A 12,727-nucleotide genomic window follows, 5' to 3' on the forward strand; every position below is an offset into this window, starting at 1 on the left:
CCTCACAAGCCTAATCGACTGGCTTTTTAAACCACAGGTTACAACATTCTCCAGACTTCTGACTGCATCCGAATTGAAGCTTTTGGAACAAATGTCGCAAAGTGTTGTTGAGCTTCTCTCGCTCCAGCAGTTTGACACGGAGCAATCCTTCCTGAAGAAAATCAGGTTTGTTGATGAAATACGTAATGAGTTTCTTTCAATTTCCAAGTGGGTCTTTATCACAAATGATCAATGCTGGGTATAAATAGGCCTGTCACGATAATCGATAAATCCATTACTCAAAAAAAAAAAAAAAAAATTTTGCTCAACTCGATAAATTGACTCGATAAATTGCATGCGTGTTTGTTTTTCTCTCTCTGCTCTCTCATCACCGCACGGGCTGGATGACAAGAGGGGTCACTTTGCACATTGGTGAAGTTAGTTTCATGTTGGACGTTGGATATTTGTGTCTGTCACTGTTAGTTTCACATTGGTAGTTGGATATTCGGCTCCGTAGCGACAGCGGTAGTTCCCTCTCACTGTGCCCGGCCTGCTCTCTACAGTGCAGGGAGCTCACAGCTCGCATGGGAAGAGTGTGAGGATATACATTATTTCCCCAGCGGGCCGCTCATTCACAGTGGCAGGCTCAGGCTGTATGAGGTGTGCTTTAGTGCTTATTAATAACGGAACCCAGCCGTTTTAGGTTGGCTGCTGACTTCGTGCAAGTTGTGTGTGAAATTGGGACAACAGCCACGGCTTCAAGAGGCACTCGATGGCTATCTCACTTAGCCATCGTCAAAACACATTTTCAACACACATCACTTCACACTTCCGGCCTTCGAAATAAGAGTGGCGCACATCCTGTCTAACAGTGCTAATAAAATAAGAGTGTCATAAAAATGACTTTTTTTACTGAATTAATGAGGCTATTACAATTGCATGTTCACATTCCAATTATAATGTTAAATGCTCTTGAGAAATGAAAGTTTTTTGCTTTTGATATGATGTACTTGCATTATTGTGCCATATCATTTATGGAAAAAAAGGTTCTCAAAAACATTGTCAATAATATCGACAATTTGTAGGACAATTATCATCCAGCAAATTGTGTTATCATGACAGGCCTAGTTGGACGTTTGCACACAGTGACCACAGCATAGATATTATGTTAAATTCTGCTGATGTTTGGAGAGGCCCACCCTTTCTCAAAGTGTGTGTTGGTTTGGTTTTGGTTTGGTTTGGTTTAGTTTATTTGAACATGAAGGTTACAATGGAATACATCTCGTGAATCATTCTTTGACAGTTCCACATGTCCAAAAGGAGTAGGAAGAAGCAAAGCTTATTTAATCCTACCCCCCATCCATTCTACATCTAGTACAGTACATGTAGTTCACTTCCTGGATTCCATGTCATGTTTTCAGTGATAGTCAGGATAACACATAATAGATAACGGTGAGATAACCGTCCCCCCAAAAAAAGAGAGAACATTCATAATAATGATAATATGATGACAATACTAAATAAATAAATAAATAAATAAGAACAAAGCTTTTTTTTTTTTTTTTTTTTAAACACAACAAAGAAAATTATAAAAAAAAAAATAAATAAATAAATAGAAATAAATAAATAACAAATAAAATTTAATTAAATAAATAAAAAATAAAATAAAATAAAATAAAATAGAAAATAAAAAAATAAATAAATAAAATAAAATAACAAACCTGACAGAACAATCAGGACTCTTCTGCCTTGTATTTGGCAAACATCAACTGCTTGTATTGTTTTTTGAATTTGCTCATCTCTGTACATTGTTTGAGTTCTTTACTCAATCCGTTCCATAATTTAATTCCACACACGGAAATGCTATGGGTTTTCAGCGTTGTTCTCGCATATAAATGTTTTAGGTTTAATTTTCCTCTAAGATCATATTTCTCCTCTCTGATTGAGAAATACTTGATTAGATTTTTGGGTAACGAGTTATTATTAACTTTATACATTATTCTAGCGGTTTGAAAGTGTACTAAATCTGCGAATTTTAATATCTGTGATTTTAAAAATAAAGGGTTTGTATGTTCTCTATACTTGGCATTATGAATTATCCTCACAGATCTTTTTTGCAGTACAGTGAGTGAGTGAAGATTACTTTTGTAGTTATTTCCCCATATCTCCACACAATACGTTAGATATGGAAATACTAAGGAACAGTACAGAGTGTGGAGTGATTTTTGATCAAGAAGATATTTTGCTTTATTCAATATAGAGATATTTCTCGCCACCTTTTGCTGTATATATTTAATATGAGATTTCCAACTCATTTTTTCATCTATTATAACCCCAAGGAATTTATATTCTTCCACTTTTTCAATATCCGTTCCATTAATTTGTATTTGGTCGTACGTGTCCTTTCTACTATTACCAAATAGCATTATTTTAGTTTTACTTAAATTCAGAGATAATCTATTCTTGTCAAACCATGACTTTAATATGACCATTTCATCCTTGACCTTTTTAATGAGTTCTTGTGTGCTTTCACCAGAACAGAAAGCAGTGGTATCATCGGCGAATAAGACCAATTTTAAGTTGTTAGTTACTTTGCAAATGTCGTTAATGTACAAGTTAAACAGTTTTGGTCCCAGTATGGACCCCTGTGGTACTCCACACGTATTGTGTAGACTCCCAGATGTATATTCTCCTAGCTTTACAAATTGTTTCCTCTTTGCTAGGTAGCTTTTAACCCAATTTAAGACTAAACCTCTAATTCCGTACCTTTCTAATTTTGAAATTAAAATAGTGTGATTAATTGTATCGAAGGCTTTTGTCAGATCCATGAATACAGCAGCTGCGCATCTTCTGTTGTCTATGGCAGTAGTGATTTCCTCCGTGATTTCCATCAGTGCCATAGAAGTTGAAATGTTGGCTCTGTAACCATATTGACTACTTGCCAATAATTCATTCTTATTAATAAATTTGTCCAACCTATTATTAAATAGCTTCTCCACAATTTTCGAGAATTGTGGTAACAAGGAAACTGGTCGATAATTTGTAAATTGGTGTTTGTCTCCTTTTTTGAAAATTGGAACCACCTTGGCTGTTTTCATTTTGCTTGGAAATATTCCAGTCTGAAATGATAAGTTACTAATATATGTTAACGGGTCTGCGATCTCATTGATGACCCTTTTAATTGTTTCCATTTCGATTCCATGACAATCAGTTGATTATTAAATGAAGCTACTCAACTTCAACAGTTGTCAGCTTTTGTCATGTTGTACGGATTTGTTGCACTTCCCCTCTGATAATCTTGAACACATGTAGGCAGTCTAATGCTGTTTTCTTGTAGAAACATCCTCACTGTTGACAAGCGAAGCCGCTGTGGTGAACCCTGCAACAAGGTCATCATCATTCAGAGTGATTTCTCAGAGACACCTCATGGTGCCAATCTCATTGCATCTGCAAAGTAAGAATGCAACACTTTTGGCATGCATTAAAACCATTTGACAATGCAAAACTTTGCTGCCAAATTGCAGGTTTTCGTCCATGAATGAAATAAACAAGATGACCCAGGAGAGCTTGGGCTGCAGGGTGTTCGTCTGCTTTATCACCAGGTTGCGAAGGATTGAAGGAGGGACTTCTTATGTTGGATTTCATGGCGGTATGATCACTATCAGTTGTGCCTTTCCTTGCTTATCCAATCAGCAGCCTGGACACATATATGGTCTCACAGACTGTCGAAAAGTAAAATTTCAAGCAGGAAGGAATGGACATGTACATGTTTATTTGCAAACATGCACATTCTTCCTACTCAGGTGTAAAAACCAAGACAAATAATGTCCATCCACACGAGTGGCATTCACCGGCTGTCATGCACATTTTGGCCCAGCCTGATCAAGCAAGGATTGGTAGATCCTGTTCAGCCCGTGGCCTAAAATGGCCTTTGAGTTTTGGTCCCCCATGCGATTGAGTTTGACACCAAAGAATAATTTGTGGACATCTTAATCTTGGCAGGCCACTGGACTTCGGTGCACATTGATGACCTCCGCCAGTCAAAAGAAATTGTGTCAGACATTAAGGCGTTGCAAAACATGACCATCTGTCAACTTTTTGAAACAAAGATGAGTCCACCTGAAGGTTAGTGATTATTTCATGAATTTTAAATGAAAACTAATGGAATCTATCTTTTGTGTTACTAAACTGTAACCAACCAACCAAACAAATACAGATATGGAGTTGGAGGATTTGTACGAAGCTCACGAGGAGGAAGCAGAATCAAGAGAGAATGTGAGTATGCACAGCTTGTAGGTGTGTCACAAGATGAGGACAAGACATGAGATTGGGTCTGGGGGACGAGATTTTAACATTCATTTTTAAAATAGTACAATGAAAAATGTGACTGGATAAACAAACTAACAAACTTGTAAACGATATTGTCTGCATTTTTTGAGCCCAAATAAACCACTGTTATGATAGCATATAATAATAATAATAAATAATATATCATAATAATGCAATATTTCCTTTAATATGTCATCTTTCACTAAGTTGCAGAATTGGCGTTTGTGACCTACTTTATCACAGGCAATTTGCACCGTCCGTTGTTATCGTTTACTTCTGCAATGAGCCACGTTCCACAGATGGCCCCCGCGCCAACCAGAGTATAGAGCGGAGGGAGACACCTGCTGTGGCCGCCATCGTGCACTGTAGTCGGACACCTGTTCTGAGCAGACCAGGGGGAAACAATAAGCAAGAAGAACACATTCCTGTGGCATCCGAATACTAATGTTAAATACAACCAAATCAGCAGTAGCCTTGATCTTTTCCATGTTCAGGTCAAGTTTAGAATTGATATGCCCTGCTTAACTTGAGGAGGCGTTTTCTTTTCTTTTTGCCATTATCTCCTCATTCAGCAGTACGAAGATGACACCACTCTGGTCATGGACACAACAGCGCTGGTGTGTAGCTGTGTGCAGAGTGCAGTAGGCATGCTTAGGGACAGGGAAGAAAGCGGTTTCCGCAGCACTCAAAGAGTAGACACTCTCCTGAAGCTTCTCAGTGACAGTGACGGAGTAACAGGTAGTATCCACTAGTCTGTCTTCACTGTGTAGCCCTTGATTCCATCTGTGCCCACCACGCTTTCCCACTCGGCAGGTGACTTCCTGCAAATTGTAAAGAAGCGTCTTCACTCAATGCTAGCGAGTGCCAGCGCGTTCACATCCGCTACAGGCAACTGGGTCATCAAGGTGGCTTCTAATGTTGACGCCTTACAGGAAGGCGGGACATTCAGGTGAGGGGTCCTCCACTTCAATGCAACATTTCTCTTCGTTATTCATGTTTTAACCATTGTGGGGGCCATTACAGGCGCACTTTATGGAAGCGCATTCAGGCGGTGGTTGTCCCCAACTTGGCTCAACTGGTTTCAGTCATCGACACCAGCCACAACCTGGATGTCTTAATGGATGGAGACTGCAGCGATTCTGTTAAGAGGCTGTGGTTAGATATCTTTGGCGATGAGAAATTGCTGCAAATTCCACAGCCAATGCTTAAGTAAGTGGTAGCGCTGATGCACTTTGCTAAAGGGGGCAGTATTTCATTCTAAACATAACGTATTATGCCTAAATAGTGGCCTTGTAAAACCAGTTGGAACTGGAATTACTTTTTTTGTATACTGGTAGAAAAAACAAATGTTTTATTAACTCCTTCAATCCCAGCCATAAACATGGAACCTAGCAAAAGCAAGATTAGACTCCCGTCTTTCATCAGAAAAAAAAGGTTTGTTTCTACCTTTTTCCGTTGTTTAGTCATCAGGAGTAGAACGTAGGTAAGTTTCAGGAAAATATCAGTTCCCAACAAAAAAGGGAGAAAAACAGATTTTTGTGAAAAGTTACATTTAAAGCATCACTTGAACACAATTTTTTTGGTCTTGTGACAGCTCAAATATCAAAATGGTTTATTGACAAATATAACACCATGGACTATTTACAGTTTTCACATTTGGAACTGGGCCGCACGGTGGTCTAGTGGTTAGCACGTTGGCCAATACAGGAACAGCCTGGAGATCGGGAAGACCTGCTTTCGATTCTCCCCTGGGCATTTCTGTGTGGAGTTTGCATGTTCCCCCCGTGTGCGCGTGGGTTTTCTCCGGGCACTCCGGCTTCCTCCCACATTCCCAAAAACATGCAGGTGAGGTTAATTGGCGACTCTAAATTGTCCATAGGTATGAATGTGAGTGTGAATGGTTGTTTGTCTATATGTGCCCTGCGATTGGCTGGCCACCAGTCCAGGGTGTACCCCGCCTGTCGCCCGAAGTCAGCTGGGATAGGCTCCAGCATGCCCCCGCGACCCTAATGAGGATGAAGCGGTATAGAAAATGGATGGATGGATGGACATTTGGAACTAAACTGTGTGTGTGTGTTTCCTCGCAGTGCGTAACCTTCTGCACGCTACATTCCTCCACGCTCCCTCACTTCCTCCTTGCTGTCAAGAGAGGAGTTAAAAAATGGAAAGGATGCATGTCGAGCTCTTTTCCAATGCACTTCTGCCACCTTGTGGCCGTTTTTGCTGCTTTTAACTGCATGAAAAGTCACCTCTTATTGTGCACTTGCGTCATCTCTTTTTGCAAAAAGGCATGAAAGACGTATAAAAACGTCTTTGGGAGCGAGCGTTCGGGTCTAAAAAAAAACGTATAAATACGTCTTTGGTATTGAATGAGTTAAGGGAGTACTTTGATTTTGTGATTCTTTTTCCCAAACATAATACGATGACATGAGCACTTTCAAGATTTTCTGTGGTGCCCATTTGAACTGTTGCTGGTTCAACCAGACTCAAACAGTCTCTCGGACAAACGGTCTAACCCAAGCGTGGAGGTGCATGTTCTGAGTGTTAAAAATGATGATTTATTGATGTGGAGACAGTTTCTTTTCCGTCTATTAGTGTTCCAGTGGACTCTTAAAAAGTGGTCACTGCATAACATCCCATTATTCCAGGGAGCCACGCCTCTTATTAGTTATAAACAGTCTGCTTCAGGTCCTGCAATTTCTCCGCATTTGTCCCAAATAGTCATTTTGATTTAGTTTTAAATTCCAGCATCGCTTGACATAAATTGTAATATAGGTAAATAAATGGGCCTGAATTCTATGTGCAGAAATACGGTATGATTCTTATTTGTTTTTTTGTTGTTTGTTTGCATATGCCAGAAATGCCTCACTGACTTTTTCCCTCAAACAGCTCAAAGATGACAACGATTCTTGTACGAAACTACTTGATCCAAGGCAGGGATTTGAGCTTAAGCATGCCTTTCAGCTGGAGGATCAAGGACTACGTAGAGGAGCTCTGGGTTCATTCGCTTCAAAATGAAGGTGATGGCCTGTTGACCACTGGTACCATTACACAGAGAGACCAGGAGTCACATTTGTCTGACATTTTACTTTGAAATTAACCTAGGTTTTATCTTGTTAGGTCACACTCAACAAGGATTTCATGAATTCTTTTCAATGTCCCCACTGGGGCAACACATTGCAAAAGCCACCCCGGAGGTTTTTCAGCGTTACCTGCAGGATTTTGTCGTCTTGACAATGAATGTGACCTGTCAGAAAGAAGTACAGGTTGGTTTATTTGCAGTACAGATGGTTTTAAAGCCACAAATGTTTCTAATAGTATGTGTGTGTGCACATTCATTCACATTCAAATCCTTTTCAGCTCCTGTGTGGTGCATTAAACAGCTGCATCAACGAACTGCACTCACAGCTCCCTGCCGCAGATGCAGTTCCGTCGCTTCCATTGGTCCATGCTGCATATCATCAGTTCAAGAACCGACTGCAGAACCTCTCTAGAATGGTCTGCCTTGAACCCCAAGTGACTGACGATCTCTTGAGTAATCCTCATCTCAGCAGTGGAGTTGAGCTGGTGAGCGTAAAACCGTCTTTAATAGAAATGGAGAACGGTTGCTTTATATTTAATGTTATCTGCTGTCTTCTAGGTTCTTGACTTGTATGCTGCTCTTGCATGCCTGGAGTACCTGGAACCCAGACCCCTGGAGACGGTTGCAGAAAAACAAGCCTGGCTCAGACGAGTGAAAAAACTGAAGGTTCCAATTGAGCTGATCTGCTCAGAAGACAGTGTGAGACGTTATCAAGAGAGGAGCAAGACTATTGTCTACACGGTCCAGTAAGCCAAGATGAAATTAAAAGAGGTTTGTATTAAGGTCCTTGGTTTTTGTTCAATAATATGTATCTTCTGTTTCTCAGAAATGTGTGGAATCGCATATTTTCTGCGTCCTTATTCGTGGAGCACTTTGAAGCGGTGGAGAACGAAATGACGCCTTTTCTTCTCCAGTACTTGCGATTGCTCAGTCAGGTTGGTGAGAGTTTTTCCCCAGTCGAAAACAATTTTTATTGGACAAAATGAATTAGCCTTTTCCTTTCAGATTCTGGCAAATAATTCTGACCTGAAAACACAGCACACGTTTGAGGCAGTGATCGATTTGCTCAAGAAATGTAAAAATGAAGCTGTTCAAAGGATTTTCGGGTACATTTTTTGGCGACCGCTCGTAAGATTGCCACTGAATTTCCCCTCTAAAACTGAGGGTTGGTTGTCCTTTATATTCCGTCCAGGTTTGATTCGCTTCCTTGGTGCTTGCTGTGCCAGGGAGACCCACATCATCCAGTCTGTCTGCCATGCCAGCACATGTTCTGTGGCTCGTGCATTAAAAAGTGGTTGATTCCCTGTCAGATGTACTGTCCTCACTGTAAGCAGTCAGTCGCTGACGACTTTGCAGTGGTTCCCTCTGAGGACTTAAGGTGGGTTGCAGTGTAACTTGGCGTGTAATACATTTGAGCAAAAACGTGTTATCATTGTTGCTGTCACTTGTTGTTTTCTGCAGGATTCAAATTGACCAACACGTGTCGTTCAGGAATCAGTGCAACTCTTTCTTCATCGACTTAGTGTCTCTTGTGTGCTTCAAGGACAACTCCCCCCCATGTGCAGCTGTCATTCAGCACTTGCTGTCTTTTCTCATGGTGCAAACCAGCGGTGGGGAACTTACTAGCTTGTATGCATACACACTAGGGATGGGCATTTAGCTACATTGCCTAGATGGACTGTTAGGGATGCATGATAATTATCGGACCAGTCATTATTGGGACAAGATGAGGAGTCATGTCATACAGATTCATCCGATAACATTAAAAATAGCTCTAATGACCGATAAAAAAATTCCGACGAGGCGAGAATACCCGTATTATGCCGTGTTTACTGGCAAATCAAGCGCTCAGTTTTTTTGCCACTTTGCCCCACCCCCAGCTCACCTGTAAACAATCATGGCATCGATCATGTGGGACTTCTTTACTGTTTCTGTGGAAGATATTGTACATGCTATTTTCCCCAAATGTTCTGCAAACGTTCCGCAAGGTGGGAAAAAACATCGACCTTCAAGACATCAAACCTTATCGGCCACCTGAAACACCAGCATCGCTACGACGGTGTTTTGAAAGCCGGCAAAGACGCCAGCGCTGCTAAAGAAGCGGCCACAAAGCTAGCCACACTGGACGACCAGCCCTTTACCATTTTTGAAGATACTGGCTTTTGTTGGCAAGTACTGCAGCCCGTTTGGCCTCAACTGCTTCAAGACACAATTAAGAATCAATTCCACACAGAAGTGCCAACGTTCAATAAAACGACTAATCTGCTACAATGCCCATCCCTTATACACACATACTGCATATTTCATTCCCGCGGTTGTTCTAAATGCAAAGTTCATACCTCCCCAGCTGATCAACAAATCCAGACCAAGGTGCTTTCTCCGTTTGATGACTCGGCGGATAAAAACCCAGTAGTTCGCTCGGTGGTGCTGAAACTGCTGCTAAAGTACAGGTGACGTGCCAGGGGTGGTGAACATCCAATTATTTTATTCATTTGTTGTGGTAGCAGTGTTCCTAATTGGGCTATACATTTTTCACAGTTTTGACGAAGTGAAAGAACACCTTCAGCAACACCTGCTGGCCGTCGAGCGCTGCAACATTTTAGAGGAGAAGGACAAAATCAAACTCTACTGTCTGTACGTGAACTGCATGCAGGTAGTGTATACAGTATATGAGCACTAATGTGTGTCCTTGGGTTTGTCTGTCGGTCAAAAGGCCCTAATGTCTGTTTATGAATCAAATGGTTCAATAAAAACACGAAATATAAAGGCTTAATCTGGAAATGATTTGTATGGCAGATCCTGTACATTTCTTGTAAGATAGACTAGTAGTGCTTACGTAGAAGCAAGCCATTCCTTATTGCTCTGTTGTCGCCTCAAGGATTCCATGTTTGAGAGGTTTGAGTTCCGATCCGATACGGACAGGCACGTGTGTCTGCGCCACGAAAGTGACTTTCTGAGGGAGTTTCTTCGGTCACACAATCTGTGTGCTGAAAGGGCTACAGTGGAGAATCTACAGCAGCTGGCAAGAGTGCGAATGGACCTGGATGTGGCAGCTGCCATCGTTGCCGCTGGTGAGTAGTTCTAGATGAGGAAACACTGGACAACTTTGGCATGTTGAGTGATTTAACAGTACTCATCTGTTATCTCAGGCGGGGGTCAGAGTAAAAATGATGACTTCCTGGAGGGCGTGATAAGGTTGTGTACCCGCAGTGGGAACAACTGGTATCGTGTCTACTTGATTCGTAAGATTTGCAGCCAACACGGAGTGGAGTTTGCCATGAAACTTCTCAAAATGGAGAACATGCACTGGCTCTTTCCTGAAGAGGTTCTGCAAAAGGTTAGGTACATTATTTACTGCAGTGTTAATCAGGGCTGTCCCTTCAATAGCGAGAAATAAATAAATTGTTATTTTCATTGGACGGTTGCTGTTTGAATATCCTGACGGTGTTGTCCTTAGTTAGACAGCAGACAAGTTGAACAGCTCCTCCACTGGTTGTGGCCCATATTGCACTCAGTTTTGCCTCATTGCTTCAAGGCATAATGAATTAGGCCAGTGGTCCCCAACCCCCGGGTCATTTGGTACCAGGTCGCACAGAAAGAAAAAATAATTTCCATTATTTCATTATTTTTAATGTTTTATTTTGAAAAGTGGCCGGATTCTCTCTGTTACATCCGTCTCACTTGACGCATGTCCATTGTGGGTGTGCTAACTTTATCTCATGCCGCACAGATAGACTACTAGTGTATTTGTACCATCTTTCTTTCACCTCATATTTGGTGTCAAATGCTGATACTATGTGGGAATGCATGAAGGTAAGTTTTGATGACTTGCTAATGCTAATGTGCACATTTGTCTCAAGTTAATTCATGCTAGCACACTGCCTTTTACCACACGTCAAACAGCCATGTCATCATCTCTCTGGAAACACTTGGCTGGAACTTGAACTGGTGGATGGTGGGTCAGCATTCATTTTGTGCTCTTAATTTGATGTTATTCATGTCTGAGTTTTACACAATACATCATAAATAAGATACATTAGATCGCTATAATCTAAGGAAGATTCAATCTTTTAAAAGTTCATAAGTTTGCAGCTCCAGACGATTTCTCTTTAGTGGGCGAGGGGGCAAAATGGCTCTTTTGATAGTAAAGGTTGCTCACCCCTGCCATAGACAATTATTATGCCCATCCTGAGTTAAAGGAAAAACACACGCTATAAATTTGATACAAAGTGAATGTAAAAGTGTCCTTCTACGCCCAGAGTGAAGAAGCCACCTCAGTTGATCAGTATCTTTTGTGTGGGCGGAGCTACAAGACAATCAGGGATGCATGTGCAAAGGCAATTGCGGAGGGCCGAATGGACGATCTCGACGAGATTTGTCAGGTAACACTTTTCTTGTTTACGTTACAATCTGGTGTTGTGGGTGGAGTGGGGGTCGGGTGTTTTGTTTACTTCAGCTTTGTGCATCTGTGTTCCTTTCGTAGGGCTGCACAATTTCAGCAAAGAGGGTGAGAGTGTACCTCCTTTTAGCACTGTTTAGAGAAGTTACCACCCTCTACAGAAACACCAATGCCAGTTTGCACCCAAAGCCAGAGGTACAGTCCCCAAATATGGCACAAGCAGTTTTCAAAGCAAGTCATAATCTACATCAAGCATTACTTTTTCTCAACGTCCAGCGTTTCCAACCCCTACTGCATTTCATCGAGACTTCCAAGGTGCTTGCCAACCCTCAAGTCAGGGCCTTCGCCGAGGCTCTGGTGACCAACCGACTCGGCCCGCTGGCAGTCAGTCCCGGGATTTCAGGGGACGATTACATGTATGTGTCGCTGACTGTTCACCTGGCTGCCGTCCTGCTCTGCACGGATCAGACCATTGTAGCGCCGCTGCAGCAGCTGGCAATGACACCTCATAGCATGCAGGTACAGTGGAACCTCCGTTGTCCAATGCAGTTCTGGGGTTTTGGTTGACTTTGTTATTTAAAAAAAAAATCCTATTGAAAAAATGTACATTGAAACCTCTAAAGTCAAACACCATCTGTTCCATGACATTGTTGGACATTTGATTTGTTTGTATTTGTTCAAAATTATAAAAAAAATAAATTCAATTTGTTTAAAATGATTATTTGGCACACAGTGTAAGCCAAAATGATGCAGCTGCATCGGTAGCAACCTCCTGAATGGATAAGAATCAGCCATAAATCCTTATATGGAGAAATGCACCGGGCATCGCAGGACTAGCAACCGGCTGACACGCTGTCTCTTAAGCAATGCGAGAGCCTGGGTGGTTTCTGACGAAACGATTGTCTAGCATGCGCTGTAGCTTAGCATGACCGATGACG

The 12,727-nt window shown here is 41.6% G+C and overlaps 1 protein-coding gene across 2 annotated transcripts in view; it reads left to right on the forward strand.

The window, feature by feature from the left end:
- rnf213a (ring finger protein 213a) overlaps positions 1–12,727 on the forward strand; it is a 55,646-nt gene that overhangs the window by 25,945 nt on the left and 16,974 nt on the right. For both annotated transcript variants that reach the window (XM_054759171.1, XM_054759172.1), the window contains exons 30-52: positions 38–165; positions 3,317–3,433; positions 3,504–3,628; positions 3,982–4,104; positions 4,196–4,254; positions 4,881–5,046; positions 5,122–5,257; positions 5,332–5,517; positions 7,198–7,328; positions 7,429–7,574; positions 7,669–7,875; positions 7,949–8,136; positions 8,217–8,325; positions 8,396–8,496; positions 8,583–8,768; positions 8,852–9,000; positions 9,738–9,840; positions 9,929–10,043; positions 10,269–10,461; positions 10,540–10,727; positions 11,650–11,772; positions 11,874–11,984; positions 12,066–12,308. In XM_054759171.1, coding sequence (XP_054615146.1) covers positions 38–165; positions 3,317–3,433; positions 3,504–3,628; positions 3,982–4,104; positions 4,196–4,254; positions 4,881–5,046; positions 5,122–5,257; positions 5,332–5,517; positions 7,198–7,328; positions 7,429–7,574; positions 7,669–7,875; positions 7,949–8,136; positions 8,217–8,325; positions 8,396–8,496; positions 8,583–8,768; positions 8,852–9,000; positions 9,738–9,840; positions 9,929–10,043; positions 10,269–10,461; positions 10,540–10,727; positions 11,650–11,772; positions 11,874–11,984; positions 12,066–12,308 — 3,333 coding nt within the window. The remainder of the gene's footprint in view (positions 1–37; positions 166–3,316; positions 3,434–3,503; positions 3,629–3,981; positions 4,105–4,195; positions 4,255–4,880; positions 5,047–5,121; positions 5,258–5,331; positions 5,518–7,197; positions 7,329–7,428; positions 7,575–7,668; positions 7,876–7,948; positions 8,137–8,216; positions 8,326–8,395; positions 8,497–8,582; positions 8,769–8,851; positions 9,001–9,737; positions 9,841–9,928; positions 10,044–10,268; positions 10,462–10,539; positions 10,728–11,649; positions 11,773–11,873; positions 11,985–12,065; positions 12,309–12,727) is intronic.

Source organism: Dunckerocampus dactyliophorus, chromosome 18 (genome assembly GCF_027744805.1).
Source record: "Dunckerocampus dactyliophorus isolate RoL2022-P2 chromosome 18, RoL_Ddac_1.1, whole genome shotgun sequence".
Taxonomy (NCBI): Eukaryota; Metazoa; Chordata; class Actinopteri; order Syngnathiformes; family Syngnathidae; genus Dunckerocampus; species Dunckerocampus dactyliophorus.